Source organism: Culex pipiens, chromosome 3, assembly GCF_016801865.2.
Source record: "Culex pipiens pallens isolate TS chromosome 3, TS_CPP_V2, whole genome shotgun sequence".
In the NCBI taxonomy this organism is placed as follows: Eukaryota; Metazoa; Arthropoda; class Insecta; order Diptera; family Culicidae; genus Culex; species Culex pipiens.
In genome coordinates, this window is record NC_068939.1 from 22,818,314 (window position 1) to 22,832,621 (window position 14,308).

A 14,308-nucleotide genomic window follows, 5' to 3' on the forward strand; every position below is an offset into this window, starting at 1 on the left:
GAATTTTAGATTTAAGTTCATCGTTATGCACTTCCCTGGGTCGTAGAACAGATCGAACAGATGACGTCCTTTGGGTGACGTTGGGAATCTGCGGAGCGGCGTTGCCGGCCGTAGTACCCACATGTTGAAGGTTGACACACACGGTGGATGTTGGACTGAGGGTAGTTTGCGGATTGAACAGTCTGCTAGCTGGCAGATTTCCGGATTGGGGTCAGTTGTAGAAGAAGCGAAGGTTACCAACATGTAACAGACTAAGGGAGGTAGTCCTACCGGCTTTGGAAAAAGCATGGTGGATTTTTGGGTCTTGTTTAGCTAGAATTCTGAATGAACACAGACTGTGGCCTCGACCGACATTGCACATTGTTGATTCTCGAGAGACACGGTTGCACAGAAAACAATTACCATCAATATCATGATTTAACAGAGGTTGTACCAATTATAGGCCTATTTCGATGTATGAAATATCATTTTATTTTTCGTGTCAAAAAGCGAAACTCCTCGAAAACCTTTTCCCGAGCCCGCTGGATTTGAACCGCACTCTCAATCCGCTGCCGTTCGTAATGAGCCAAATCGCGGCGTAGAGCTCTACACAGGCATTTTAGCTTTTGTGCAGCTTCATGTCACGAAGGTTCGCCGCTAGTTCGGAAGATCATCCGAGTTCCCGGTGCAATTTCCGAGGACCTCTGGTTCGTAGAACAAATCAAAAAGATGGCGCCTAGGCCCTAGGCTTTTCAGAGAGCATTCCAGATTTGTGGTTTTGACAAGGTCGTCAAGATCATGGAGCAAATCAGCAGAAACCAGGAATTTGTTAGCACCATGATGACCTTGGTATAGAACAGTGACAGACTGATGAGTTTGGAAGATCGTCGGTAGACCCAGACGATGCACGTTGATTGCACAAAAAACATGTCTCGTCTGATTGAAGTAATAACTTGTTCTCAATAAATGCGATTATCATCTCTTGAAAATGAAGTACGCATGTTCTGCCATTCATTGATTAGATCCCAGTCAATTCAATTCAATTCTGAAACGGAATCTTGGGGAAATATCCCCACTTTAATCCCAAAATTATAATCTAATTAGATTCCGTTTCAGAATTCAAATTGCACTGACTGGGATTCACTCGTCATTCTTGTGGGTGGGCAAAACTACGTATTTTCGAAAAATTACTCAAAATTTCAGTTTTTGCAATATTGGTATCAATTGGTTGCGATTTTTTCATACATTTCGATTGTAATAACAAATTTATTTGAAAACATTTTCACAAAACTGCAATGCAATATGGGTATCAAATGATCGGAACTCTTTCATACATTTGGAATGTAATAACAACCTTTTTTGAAAATACTCAAAATTTTCACGAAACTACGTACATACACTCACTATTTTTTTTGAAAATATGCAGTTTCGTGAAAATTCTCAGTATTTAAAAAAATCATACTATATTCGAAATGTACGGAAAAATCCCAATCATTTGATATCCATACTGAAAAAAAATGAAACATTGAGTATTTTATAGAAAATACTTAGTTTTGTGACATTTTTTAGTATTAAAAAAAAGTTGTTAATACATTCGAAATTTATTTTTAAAAAACGATCATTTGATGCCCATTTTGTGAAAAAATGAAATTTTGAGTTATTTTTTTTCAGAAATACGTAGTTTTGAGAAAAAATTTAGTATTTTCAAAAAAATGTGTTATATCTTACGAAATTTAAGAAAAAATCCAGATAATTTGATACGCATATTGTAAAAAACTAAAGTTTTGAGTTTTTTTTTTTTTTCAAAAATACGTAGTTTTGTGATTTTTTTTTAATGTTGAGCAATTCTCTACGAAATCGGTCTTTTTTTTAGAATTTTAATTTTTGTATTTTTTAATCCGACTGAAACTTTTTTGGTGCCTTCGGTATGCCCAAAAAAGCCATTTTGCATCATTAGTTTGTCCATATAATTTTCCATACAAATTTGGCAGCTGTCCATACAAAAACGATGTATGAAAATTAAAAAATCTGTATCTTTTGAAGGAATTTTTTGATCGATTTGGTGTCTTCGGCAAAGTTGTAGGTATGGATATGGACTACACTGAAAAAAAAATGATACACGGTAAAAAAAATTGGTGATTTTTTATTTAACTTTTTGTCACTAAAACTTGATTTGCAAAAAAACACTATTTTTAATTTTTTTCATTTTTTTTATATGTTTTAGAGGACATTAAATGCCAACTTTTAAGAAATTTCCAGGTTGTGCAAAAAATTTTGGCCGAGTTATGAATTTTAGAATCAATGCTGATTTTTTCAAAAAATCGAAATATTGGTCGCAAAAATTTTTCAACCTCATTTTTCGATGTAAAATTGAATTTGCAATCAAAAAGTACCTTAGTGAAATTTTGATAAAGTGCACCGTTTTCAAGTTGAGGTTATTTTAAGGTAACTTTTTTGAAAATAGTCGCAGTTTTTCAATTTTTTTTTAAATAAGTGCAGATGTTTGCCCACTTTTGAAAAAATATTTTTGAAAAGCTGAGAAAATTCTCTATATTTTGCTTTCTTGAACTTTGTTGATACGACCCTTAGTTGCTGAGATATTGCCATGCAAATGTTTAAAAACATGAAAATTGATGCTTTCCAAGTCTCACCCAATAATCTACCATTTTCTAACGTCGATAATGGTCCGATTTACAATGTCAAAATATGAAACATTCGTAAAATTTTTAGATCATTTCGAAAAAAATATTTTCAAAATTTTTGAATCGAGACTAACATTTTAAAAGGGCCAAATGTTTAATATTACGCCCCTTTAAAATGTTAGTCTTGGTTTCATAATTAAAAAAATATTTTTTTCGAAAAGATCGGACCATTAGTTTTTTTTTTTTTTTTTTGGGAGGGTGATCCAGCCGCACATCGTTGATGTCGAAACCTCTAAACTGGGCCCTCGTCCTGTCACGTCCGTCAGTAGTCTTGTCGTACATTACAAGTAGAACCAGATCTGCCAATGAATTAGTACACTTCGACCAAATAAACACTGACGCTGTATGGATCTGACTCTAGAATAAATGCACAGTTGTGTGTTATTCATAAGTCCAAAATGTTCAATTATTCATATAAGTCCAAATTTTCTTTTGCGGATAACTACCTAACTTGAATTGAATACAAGATTTAAAGCAACCTATCCGAAAGCTACTCTTATCTCAAATCCCCGACATTTTAATTATTAACCAAAAAAAAACGTTTCTTTTAAAACCTGTCTGGCTTCTTTTAAAAAACAAAAAAAAATAACAGTTGATATTTTACAAGTCGTGAATTGAAAAAGAGACGACCATTTGTTCGTCAGAATTCCAGTAGATCCTCGATTCGCAACAATGGTCGATACAATCATAATCCGACAACCGTTAGTTCAACAGATCAACGAATTTAGTCCGATATCATTTCACTATTGATTGATCGAGACTCTATGGAAATTTTGACAAATCAGAATGGTCTTTATGCTACTTGAATGAAAATCACCGATTCTGATAGAATTACTAAATTCACTGTTACTAATTTTGTCCCTAAATAACTAAAGGCAAAGTATAAAAAGTTGATATTTATAGTTAAAATCCTAAATTCTACAAACACTATTTTTTTAAACCCGCATCCTAACCTGACACCCACATTAAGATAGGGAAAAATCACATATGTAGCGGTTCATTGTACAAATGTGATATTTCCACTATCAGAGAACCTCCTTGTCTCGATGACAGCTTACCGGCCATCGATTAAGCCCTGAGACTACGCCACAGTGGGTTCTCGCAGCATGAAGTGGTGTCCATGTGTAAAAATGGAAGCTTCAGCAATATACTGAAAACTTCGATTTTAATTCCACATAGAATCAAATCATACTCTTTGCCAAACAAGCATCAAACCTATAATACTCATTATGACAAAGCCCAGGGGAAAAGATCGGACCATTAGTTGCTGAGATATCGACGTTAGAAAATGGTGGGTTGTTTGGGTGAGACTTGGAAAACATCAATTTTCATGTTTTTAAACATTTGCATGGCAATATCTCAGCAACTAAGAGTCGTATCAACAAAGTTCAAGAATGCAAAATATAGAGAATTTTCTCAGCTTTCCAAAAAAAAATTCTTCAAAAGTGGGCAAACATGTGCACTAATTTAAAAAAAAATGAAAAACTGCGACTATTTTCAAAAAAGTTACCTAAAACTGGCCTTAACTTGAAAACGGTGCACTTTATCAAAATTTCACCAAAGTACTTTTTGATTGCAAATTCAATTTTACATCGAAAAATGAGGTTGAAAAATTTTTGCGACCAATATTTTGATTTTTTTTTTAAATCAGTATGGATTCAAAAATTTTTACTCGGTCAAAGATTTTTGGCACAACCTGGAAAATTCTGAAATGTTGGCATTTGATGTCCTCTAAAATATATAAAAAAAAATGAAATAATTTAAAAATAGTGTTTTTTTGCAAATCAAGTTTTAGTGACAAAAAGTTAAATAAAAAATCACCAATTTTTTTTTAACGTGTATCATTTTTTTCAGTGTAGTCCATATCCATCCCTACAGCTTTGCCGAAGACACAAAATCGATCAAAAAATTCCTTCAAAAGATACAGGTTTTTGAATTTTCATACATTATTTTTGTATGGACAGCTGCCAAATTTGTATGGAAAATTATATGGACAAAATAATGATGCAAAATGGCTTTTTTGGGCATACCGAAGGCACCAAAAAAGTTTCAGTCGGATTGAAAAATACAAAAAAAAATCGAATGACCGAAATCTGAGAGAACTGCTCTATTTAAAAAAAAAAATACATTCGAAATGTATGAAAAATCCCGATATTGCAATAGCAAAAATTTTCATCATTTTCAATCGATAGCTGACATCATCCCGATTCCAAAACACTATAATTTTGATGTTAGTATTATTTTTCATACGATTATAGCTAATGTCTCCCATTTAGCCAAAATCCCATAAGCTCGGTGCTTCAGTTAAGCACTGAGCCGTGCTTAACCGAGCCAGCTGAACGAATCAAAACCGGGCAGTGCAAAACCGAGGCGTGCAAAACCGGGGCACGACTGTAGTTAAATACATATAATTAAAATAGTATGTTGAAAAAATTAAGCTTCATTACTAATTTCTTGTGACAGCGTTGCCAGATCTTCAATTTCTTGGACTCATTGCAAAATTTTTTTGATTATGTGTTTTTTGATTGACTACGATGGGTCGCATAATTGATCCGGACAACGTTTTCATCAAAATATTTGAGATCCAGCCTAAAAAAGTGTATAAATTACACTCAAGTGCTAAGAACTTTTAATAGGGTGGTCAGATCTTCAATATATTGGACTCGTTGGAAAGGTATTTTGATAACCCAGATGAAAAATTGTAAAAAGGGTGGGTTTTGTAAGATACTCCTTCATGTTATACATTGAGTTGATTTTGGACGTTGGAGGAGCGCGCACGCCTTGCAGGATTATTCGTGTTTTGGGCGTCATTTGTTCATGATGTTCCGTCATGTTATGCATTTTTAGAAAGGTATTACCTTTCCAACGAGTCCAAAAGATTGAAGATCTGACAACCCTATCAAAAGTTATAAGCACTTATGTGTTTTTATGAAAAAAAATTAAAAGGTAAACAAAAAAATCAAGGAATCATTCGAATTGTTTTAGAAAAGTTAAAACTTGTGGATGGTTCAATTTAAATACTCAACAGAAATCTATAATTCAACGACTCACCTGACATTTTCAATGCATCTTTTAGATCACAATTTTCCGCATATCCTGTATTTGAAGTTGCAGCTGTTTGATCTGAAATAAATTCAACACAAATAAGTAAAATATTGAAAATCAAAATCAATCAACCCAAATTCCTCACCCTTTCCGAGTGCTTCTTCTGCACAGCCTCACTAGCGGACTTCCGGTATCCTTCGTTCCCCACCGCTGCCAGCAGCCGGTCCAGTTCGGACTCCAACTTGACCAACTTTTTCGAATTCCCACTGTCCTTTCCCGAGGCCACCACCCTCTCCCCGCCCCGCTCCAGGTTCGTCACAATCCCAAACGAACACACGTGACTAGCGGCCGAACTGACCGTGAACCGTTGCTCCTTGAAGCGATCCTCACTCTCGTGCAGCACCACTCCGTTGCACAGCGTCAACTGGCCGACGACGTTGTCCGCTTGCTGCCGGCGGAGCAGTTCCGTCAGCTGGTCCGATTTGGACAGCAAGTGCAGCCTGGGATCGTGCTTCCGGACGATTGGTGGCCGGGCGGATTCGGCTTTGGCGGTGCGCACACTTTGGCAGATTTCCAGCAGCTGGTCCACTTCGGATTCGAGCTGGGCGTCGATCCAGGCGGATGGGTCGAAGGAGGCTGGGTTTGGGACTGGGAGGTGTGGCCTCAGTTCGGCCACTAGGAAGGGGGTGAACACTTCCAGGTAGTGCAGACCGAGGGAAAGGCAGTGCTGGAGGATTTGGCAGTGATGGGCGGCTTTGGAGGCGGACTCTGGGGTCATGTGGACTTTTGTAGTTTCCTGAGGAACAGGGGAAGATATGAATTAACTTATTTGGCATTTTTTCTTGGATGACCTGAGCTTGAATCCCAAATACAGTAGTTGTTCGGTAACTGGGCGTTGTTTAACTGGGCTGCTTTTTAACTGGGCGCTCGATAACTGGGCCGTAGCCCAGTTAAAAAGCAGACAAACGTCAAAAAACAAAACAAACCGAAATCACCGAGGGGTTAATGGATGCAAAATGTTACCAAAGTTATAACATCACTCTCAAAACGAGCAGCAATGCATAACGTCATGATTCGAAATCCGGACACTTAGTAGCATATCATTTTTGTTATAGCTGGCTGGCATAGTAGCTGGCAAAAAATCATGTAATAAGTTGGAAATGTAAAAATATCACCCGGATGTAGTATAAACAGTTAGTTTTAAGAGAATGCATGCAAAATATGTATTTTCTAACAATTTTTCATCAGAATTTGAAAAATAAAATGACTTGTTGTGCTTCGAATCCCGGACACTGATAAAAGCTGATTCGAAATCCGGACACTTTTGCTTCGAATTCCGGACACTCGATTTTACATATGAATCGTTAAAAATTGGGACTGAAATGTTAATGAATGGCATTCTTCAGGTCTCAAATAAGCTGTTAACTTCAAAACAATCGATAGTTTATATAAAAATTTGCTAGAATTCAAAGAAATCGAAAACATTATTTCTACTTTGCCTTCCCGGTGCTTCGAACGCCTATGAAATATTTCAAGTGAAATGTTTCGCATTTTTGGTAAACTTATAATTTTATTTTATTTTATTGTTTTGGCATTAACTACAGCGTTCAAACAAACTTTAAATGAAACTTGATGTTGGAATTCATCAAATAACACAGTTTTGACATTCAAAATGCGAATAATTGATAAAACAAGATGAAGTGTCCGGGTTTCGAAGCGTCCGGGAATTCGAATCATGACGTTAAAGTCTGGTATGCAGATCGGAAGGAAAGGGGTCAAGAAACAGCTTCGCGAACAGCAGAACAAAGGAGAGGGAGAGATTTCTTGGGGCTTTTCTTCACCCTCTCTGGCCTGCTTTCGCTGTCGCTGCTGCCCATTTGATTTTTTTCTTGACCGATTTCTTCCGAAGTGCATACACCGCTTAAGATAGGTACGGAGCTAGGGAGAAACAAGATCTAGAAAAGTTTTTCTTGACAAAAAAAATTATTCATAAAACTGGAAAATTTAAATGGAATTCAACTGAAAACAATCTAAAGCGCCTTTTTTTATTTTGCAACTTTTCTGTCGACCCTACTTTTTTTAGGACCTTTATTTGGACATTCTCTTGCTATTTCCCTGGTAAAAGTAGAATTTTTTAAACAAAAACCTGCCTTTCAAGTCTACTTTATCCAGAGCAGCAAAACACTGCCTCCAAATAGCCTCCCACAATCGTGGAACACCTGAATTTAACTGATATTTTCACAAAAAAGTTATCAGACCATTCATAAAACATTACTAAGCATGAGTTTTATTGGTTTCAGAGTGTGTAGTCCTTTTTTGTAAAAAAAAAACAAGTACTCCTGGAGAGAAAAAAAAGTTTGTTTACATCGTAAGAAAAAGGCGTTCCGAATTTGTGGTTTTCAAGGGTCAATGTTTTGCTTTAAAAACTTGATATCAAACGTAAAAATGTACAGCCGGTCTAAACATCAATCAAAAGATCGCAAGAAAACCTTTCACATGAAGGTAAAAGCAAATCATTATGTTCAATTATCGATTTTCCAAGGTTTGTTGAACATTGACCGATCTGTAAACTGTTCCGAATATGAGGGATGACTGTATGATAAACTTTTTTTATTCAAATGTTGAAACCTTATTTTTATTATTTTTTATTTTCTATTTTTCAATTCCTTCATTTTTTTACATTCTAAAATTATAAATTTCAACCTTCTAAAACATTCTGGAACCCTGGATTTACAAATTAATTTTAATTTTTAAAAATTTTGATTTCTTGAATTTTAATTTTTTTACACTTGTAAACTTTCAAATTAAAAAAGAAAACAAATTTCTTGAATTGAAAATTTTCTAAATTTATAAAAAAAATATTTCATAAATTCATAAATTATGGAACTATTGAAAAAATTATAAATTCCAAATATATGAAACCCCGAAAATAAAATTTTTTGAAGCTCTAAATTTGTATTTTTTTTTTTGGTTTAAAATGTTTTAAAATTTCTGAATTTTTGAGTAGCATATTTTATTTTATTGAAAACTACAACATTGAAACTCTTAAGTTTTAAGATTCAATAGTTCAGAATTTCAAAATTTGTATTATTTCTATTCTATTGTTAAAAAAAATTCAATTCTTAAAATTGTAATTTCTAAAATTGTACTATAAAAAACTTACGTTCGAAAATAAATTAAGTTTCTACAACAATATTTTAAATTTCCAAGAATTCAATTTCTAAAAGTCAAAAAAAATCTAAATATCGAGATTTATCTAATCTTAGAATTTAAATTACTGAAGCTAAAAAAGTGTAATTTATTAGAATTCGTATTGCTTCTAAATTTAAGAATTTTTATTTTTTTTGTTCAAAAAAAAAGTTCTAGGTTGTAAAAAATTTAAATTTTTCGAATTCAAATCAAAAAATCCAAATTTAAAAAATGCTGAAAATTTTAATTTTTGAAACTCTATAATTGTAAATTTTTAAAGCTTGTACTGTTTTTTTTAATTTTTGAATTTTGAATGACACTTCGGTAATTTCGGAATACACCCTTCCGGCAGCAGCTGAAGATTTATGCAGTCCCACGTCGCATGTTCGGGTGTAGACCTAAAGAAAAATTCTGAATAACAATTACTTACTTAATTTAAAACTACAACATTGAAACTATGAAGGTTTAAAATGCAGAAATCCAGAATTACTAAAAAAAATCTAAGGATGTAACTTATAGAATTTTTAAACAATTTTTTTTATCGAAAATCTTTTTAATTTCTACAACAATATTACTTAAAATAGATTTCATAAATTCGAAATTTTCGAAAGTTAAAATATCTGAAATTCTATAAAAACTTATAAAATTCTAAAAATCCAAATTTATGAAATTCTGAAAATTAAAATTTTTGAAACTACAAATTTGTTGATTTTCAAAATTTTTATTGCTTCTGAATTTCTTACTTTTTGAATAACATTTCTAGGTTTTTTTTTAATGTTTAATAAACAAATGAAACACAAAATCTTAAGTCCCGAATAAAAAAAAAAATTATTATTTTGTATAAAAAAAATATAAATTAAAGCAAATTATTCATAGAAGTCAAATATCAAAAAAAAAAATTCTAAAATACATTTAATTTTCACAACAATCTTCTTATAATTTCCAAATTTCCAAACAAACTTTTTTATTCCAGAGTAAGGCCGTTGCAAATATTTTTCAAAGTTTTTTGCGAAAAAAAAAATTCCGTCAATACCTCGTTTTTTTTAAAACTAATGATTGGAAAGCAACTGACGTCTGTAAAATGCATTTTAAAACACTTTTTTCATCCAAATGTTGAAACCTAGGCTTGTAATTTCAATGTTTATGTTTTTTTTATTCCCCCCCCCCCCTCGACTTTGGTCAGAGCCGAGGGACATAAACTTAGATTAATTTCAAAAATCAAAAAATTCTGAAAATTTAAATTGATATAATTCTGAAATTCAAAAATTATATTTATGAAATCTTATGATTTTTTTCTTTTATGAAGCTCTATTTATATTTTTTTTAATTTTTGAATAAATAAACGATTTGATTTCCTAAATGTTATATTTTTTAAATAAATGTAAGCTTTTCAATTTATTTTTTAATTCCTTATATTTAAATTTTCTCAGTCTATCCAGGTTTTTAAGCGAAGATGGCGTTCGAATGGTGAACGCCCGAAATGTCAAAATCGCGCAGTAGCACCAACATTAGAAAAAAATGTGACTGTCATGCCATGGCACACTTGTTCCGTAATGTTGGTACTACTGCGTGATTTTGACATTTCGGGCGTTCACCATTCGAACGCCATCTTCGCTTAAAAACCTCGATAGATTTCTGAAGTTCAAAAGTATGAATTTGTGAAATTCTAAAAATTAAAATTTATAAAATTCTAAAATTGAAAATGTTGAAGCTTTATTTATAAATTTCTAAAAATTCTATTGAAAAATCAAAGAATTTTAGATTTTTTTTGATTTCCTTATTTTATTTTTTTAGATTCATTTCTAATTCTAACAATTGAAAAAGTATCCAAAAATTCAAAAAAAAATTTCTAGGCTAGGGGAAATTCTCGTATGTTTGGCAGGTTAAGCTCTCGCTCCTAACACCATCCAATTTGTTGATTTTCACTACGTAAACAACTAATTTTGCAAAACTTTTAATAGAAACTTGCTTGCTCACTTCTTATTGAGCTATATATCACTCGATTTTAGTTGAAAACGCTTTTAATTAGCTTTAATTGAATGTCAAAGTTCTGACCTGCCAACATTAGAGGCACGCTGGAATTAGATGCTGTTCCCCTATTCTATGTTTCTATTTTTGTAATTCTAATTTTTTAATAACAGAATTTCAGAATTTCCATGATTTGTAAAATTCTTAATTCGAAAGTTTCAAAATAAAGAAATTCTAAAATTGGACCATTTTAAAATTTGTAAAATTTTAAAATCACCAATTTATAATTTGTACAGATTTTTCGGATAATCGAATCACACAAAAAAAATCGTTTGCTTTTTTTATTTTTTTGCTTAAGTATCCTATGTGATTTAGAACTTTTAAATTCAAGATTGGGTTGGGTTCGGTCCCAGTCACTCCTTCCGTCGGACGAGGAAGTAAGTGTTGGCTTCGGTCTAACCGAAATTCATGATTCGATTATTCGAAGTCCCATAAAAACCTTGGGATAATCGAACTGCGGATAGTCCAGGCTTTTGATAATCTAATCTGGACTGTAATTCTAACATGGAGCCATTCACAAATTTTATCATTTCATAAATTCAAAAAAAAAATCTAACAGTCTAAAATTCTAAATTCTTAAATTGTTTGTTTAAAAATTCTAAAATATTCAGATTTTTTTTTAAATGCTTGAATTCATCATTCCAAAATTCTAAAAGTTTTATATCCTGAGTTTTAAGTTCCAAAATACTAAATTTTCGGGTCTAAAAATTTTAATGTTCTGAAATTCAATCCAATTACTGAAACTTACCAAATAAACATCGCATAAGTTGCTGTAGAAGAACGTCTTCCACGCCGCCGTCGCCAGATGAAAATTGTAGCTCTCAAGCGCCTGCTCAAACGCCTCAATCGTATTCCCCAACCTACTAACAATCCACCGGTCCATCTCGGTCAACCTGTCCCGCTCCTCCACCCTCAACTCCCTCTCCCCACCCGCACCAAACTTCTCAACGCACCCCGCCGTGTACCGCGTCGCTTGCCAGATCTTGTTGAAGAACAGCTTGTTCGTGTGACACTCCTGCACGTTAAAGTTGATAAAGTGGTTCTTCACGTTGGCGGAACAGAGCGTGAAGCGGAGCGCGTCCGTCCCACACTCGGGGATTCCCTTGGGGAACATTCGGCGCTGACCGGCGAGCGATTTCTTCAACTCGCTGTCCGAGAGGACGCCTTGCGCGTGCGAGAGTTGCGCTTCGCGGTTGAGGTCGTCGAGGGTGATGCCGCGGATGACTTGGTCGGGTTTGATGACGTTGCCGAGGCTTTTGGACATCTTGCGGCCGTACTCGTCGCAGACGATGCCGTGGAGGAGGATTTTCGGGAAGGGGAGTTGGTTGGTTAGTTGTTGTCCGAGCATGACCATTCGGGCGACCCAGAAGAACAGGATGTCGTGGCCGGTTTCCATGAGGTCCAGCGGGTAGAAGCTGCTTTGGTTGGTTGGCCATCCGAGGGTTGAGAAGGGCAGCAGGGATGAGGAGAACCACGTGTCCAGCACATCTGGATCTTGGGTGATTTCGAAGGATTCGCATTTGAGTGAGGATTTTGCTTTTTTGCGAGCTTCGTCTAGCGAAGTGGCAGCAATCCAGGAGGTTTTGCCGTTGGCTTTGATTTCAAACGCTGGAATCTGGTGTCCCCACCAGAGTTGGCGAGAAATGCACCAATCGTGGCAGTTTTCCAGCCAGCGAAACCATTCCTTCTCAAAGTGGTCTGGGATGATTTGCAACTGACCACTCTTCACCGCTTCAACGGCTCTGTTGGCCATCGCCTGGCACCGCACGAACCACTGCGGTCTCAATAGGAACTCGATTACGTCCTTCGACCTCGAACAAACCGGAAGTACCATCGAGTGAGGTTTAACTCCTCGCAGCAACGAAACATTCGCCAAATAGTCCATCATTTTGGCCCGAGCTTCGTACCGCGGCAGATCCGTAAAGTGGCCAAACCCGTCCAGAATCCTCCCCTTGCAGTCAATCACCTCAACCAGCGGCAGCCGATGCCTCTTCGCCAGCTCAAAGTCGTACCGATCGTGGGCCGGAGTTATTTTGACCGCGCCCGTGCCAAACTCCGCATCAACCGATTCGTCAAAAACCAGCGGAATTTCCTCCTTCCGAATTGGATGCCACAGCATGGACGTCGTCCCGCGCAAGTGCTCGTACCGCCCGTCGTTCGGATTCACCGCCACCGCCACATCCCCGAGCAGTGTTTCCGGCCGGGTCGTCGAAATGATAATCTCCTGGGACGATCCTTGAACTTTATAAGCCACGTCGACCATTTCACCGAAGGTGATTTTCCTATTATATCCCGGAATCTCAACCGGGGTAGGACCGTCAATTTCAACGTTTTCAACCTCAATGTCCGAGATGGCCGATTCCAGCGAGCAACTCCAATTAACCAGCGCTTTATCCCTGTAAATCAGCCCCGCCTCAAACAACCGCACAAACGCCTCCCGAACCGCCCTGCTCTGCTGCTCGTCCATCGTAAAATACTCCCTCTCCCAGTCCATACTCGATCCCAACCCCCGCAAATCCCCCTCAATACTCCGTCCCTTTTCCTCCTTCCACTTCCAAATCTCCTCCAAAAATCGCTCCCTGCCCAAATCGTGCCTTCCAACGCCACACTCCTTCCGAAGACGCTTCTCAACCACAACCTGCGTGGCAATCCCGGCGTGGTCCATCCCAGGAATCCACAACCCCTCGTAACCCTGCTTCCGCTTCCACCTCATCATCACGTCCTGAATGGCACAAGTCAGCGCGTGACCCAGGTGCAGCTCCCCCGTTACGTTCGGCGGGGGCAACAGCATACTGAACCGTTTCGAACCACCACCGCAGGTCACCGAACGGGAAACCACATCGCGGTGAGCGGCCTCGACGAGAGCCGGTTTGTACGCCGTGTCCAGAGCTGTGAAATTCAATCGATTTTTAAAGTCACGGAATTCCAACAAAATCTAGCAAAACTTACGTTTTCTTTTATTGGGACCGCCGGAGCAGGTTCTTGTGCAGCAACCGAGCGGGACATTTCGTAACCGTCGTGTGAAGTGAATCGACCGTTCGGCACCGAACAGCTGCAACATTTTTGCCGAAAAGAGCCGGCGGCGAAGGGCTGCGAGAAATGAGAGCGCAGCGCGGGTGGGTTTGTTTTTGTTTTGGGTTGCGTGTGAATGCTGTCAGTTGGGCAATTGTGAATTTTATGCTGTGAGATTTTAAGGGTCGTTCAGTGGTTACGCTTGAATACTTAAAATCAAATTACATATTTAATATTTCCAGATTTTTTTAAAGGTCCTATAAACATGTGGAACAAAACAGCTTATAGGACCTTTAAAAAACTTTAGATTTTATATTTTGAGTTTTATTTAAAAGGTCCTTTAACCTTAAACC

The 14,308-nt window shown here is 36.4% G+C and overlaps 1 protein-coding gene across 2 annotated transcripts in view; it reads right to left on the bottom strand.

Moving 5' to 3' along the window:
* The window catches only part of LOC120418934 (valine--tRNA ligase), a 61,011-nt gene extending 46,939 nt beyond the window's left edge, over positions 1 to 14,072 (bottom strand). Inside the window, exons 1-4 of one of the 2 annotated variants that reach the window (XM_052711266.1) lie at positions 13,893 to 14,072; positions 11,692 to 13,832; positions 5,872 to 6,522; positions 5,733 to 5,804 (exon numbers count right to left, since the gene is read on the bottom strand). In XM_052711266.1, coding sequence (XP_052567226.1) covers positions 5,754 to 5,804; positions 5,872 to 6,522; positions 11,692 to 13,832; positions 13,893 to 14,004 — 2,955 coding nt within the window. In that variant the 5' untranslated portion in view covers positions 14,005 to 14,072 and the 3' untranslated portion in view covers positions 5,733 to 5,753. Of the gene's footprint in view, positions 1 to 5,688; positions 5,805 to 5,871; positions 6,523 to 11,691; positions 13,833 to 13,892 lie in introns of those variants that run through there. The other variant, XM_039581471.2, reaches the window with a different exon arrangement.
* Between the last annotated feature and the right edge of the window lie 236 nt (positions 14,073 to 14,308).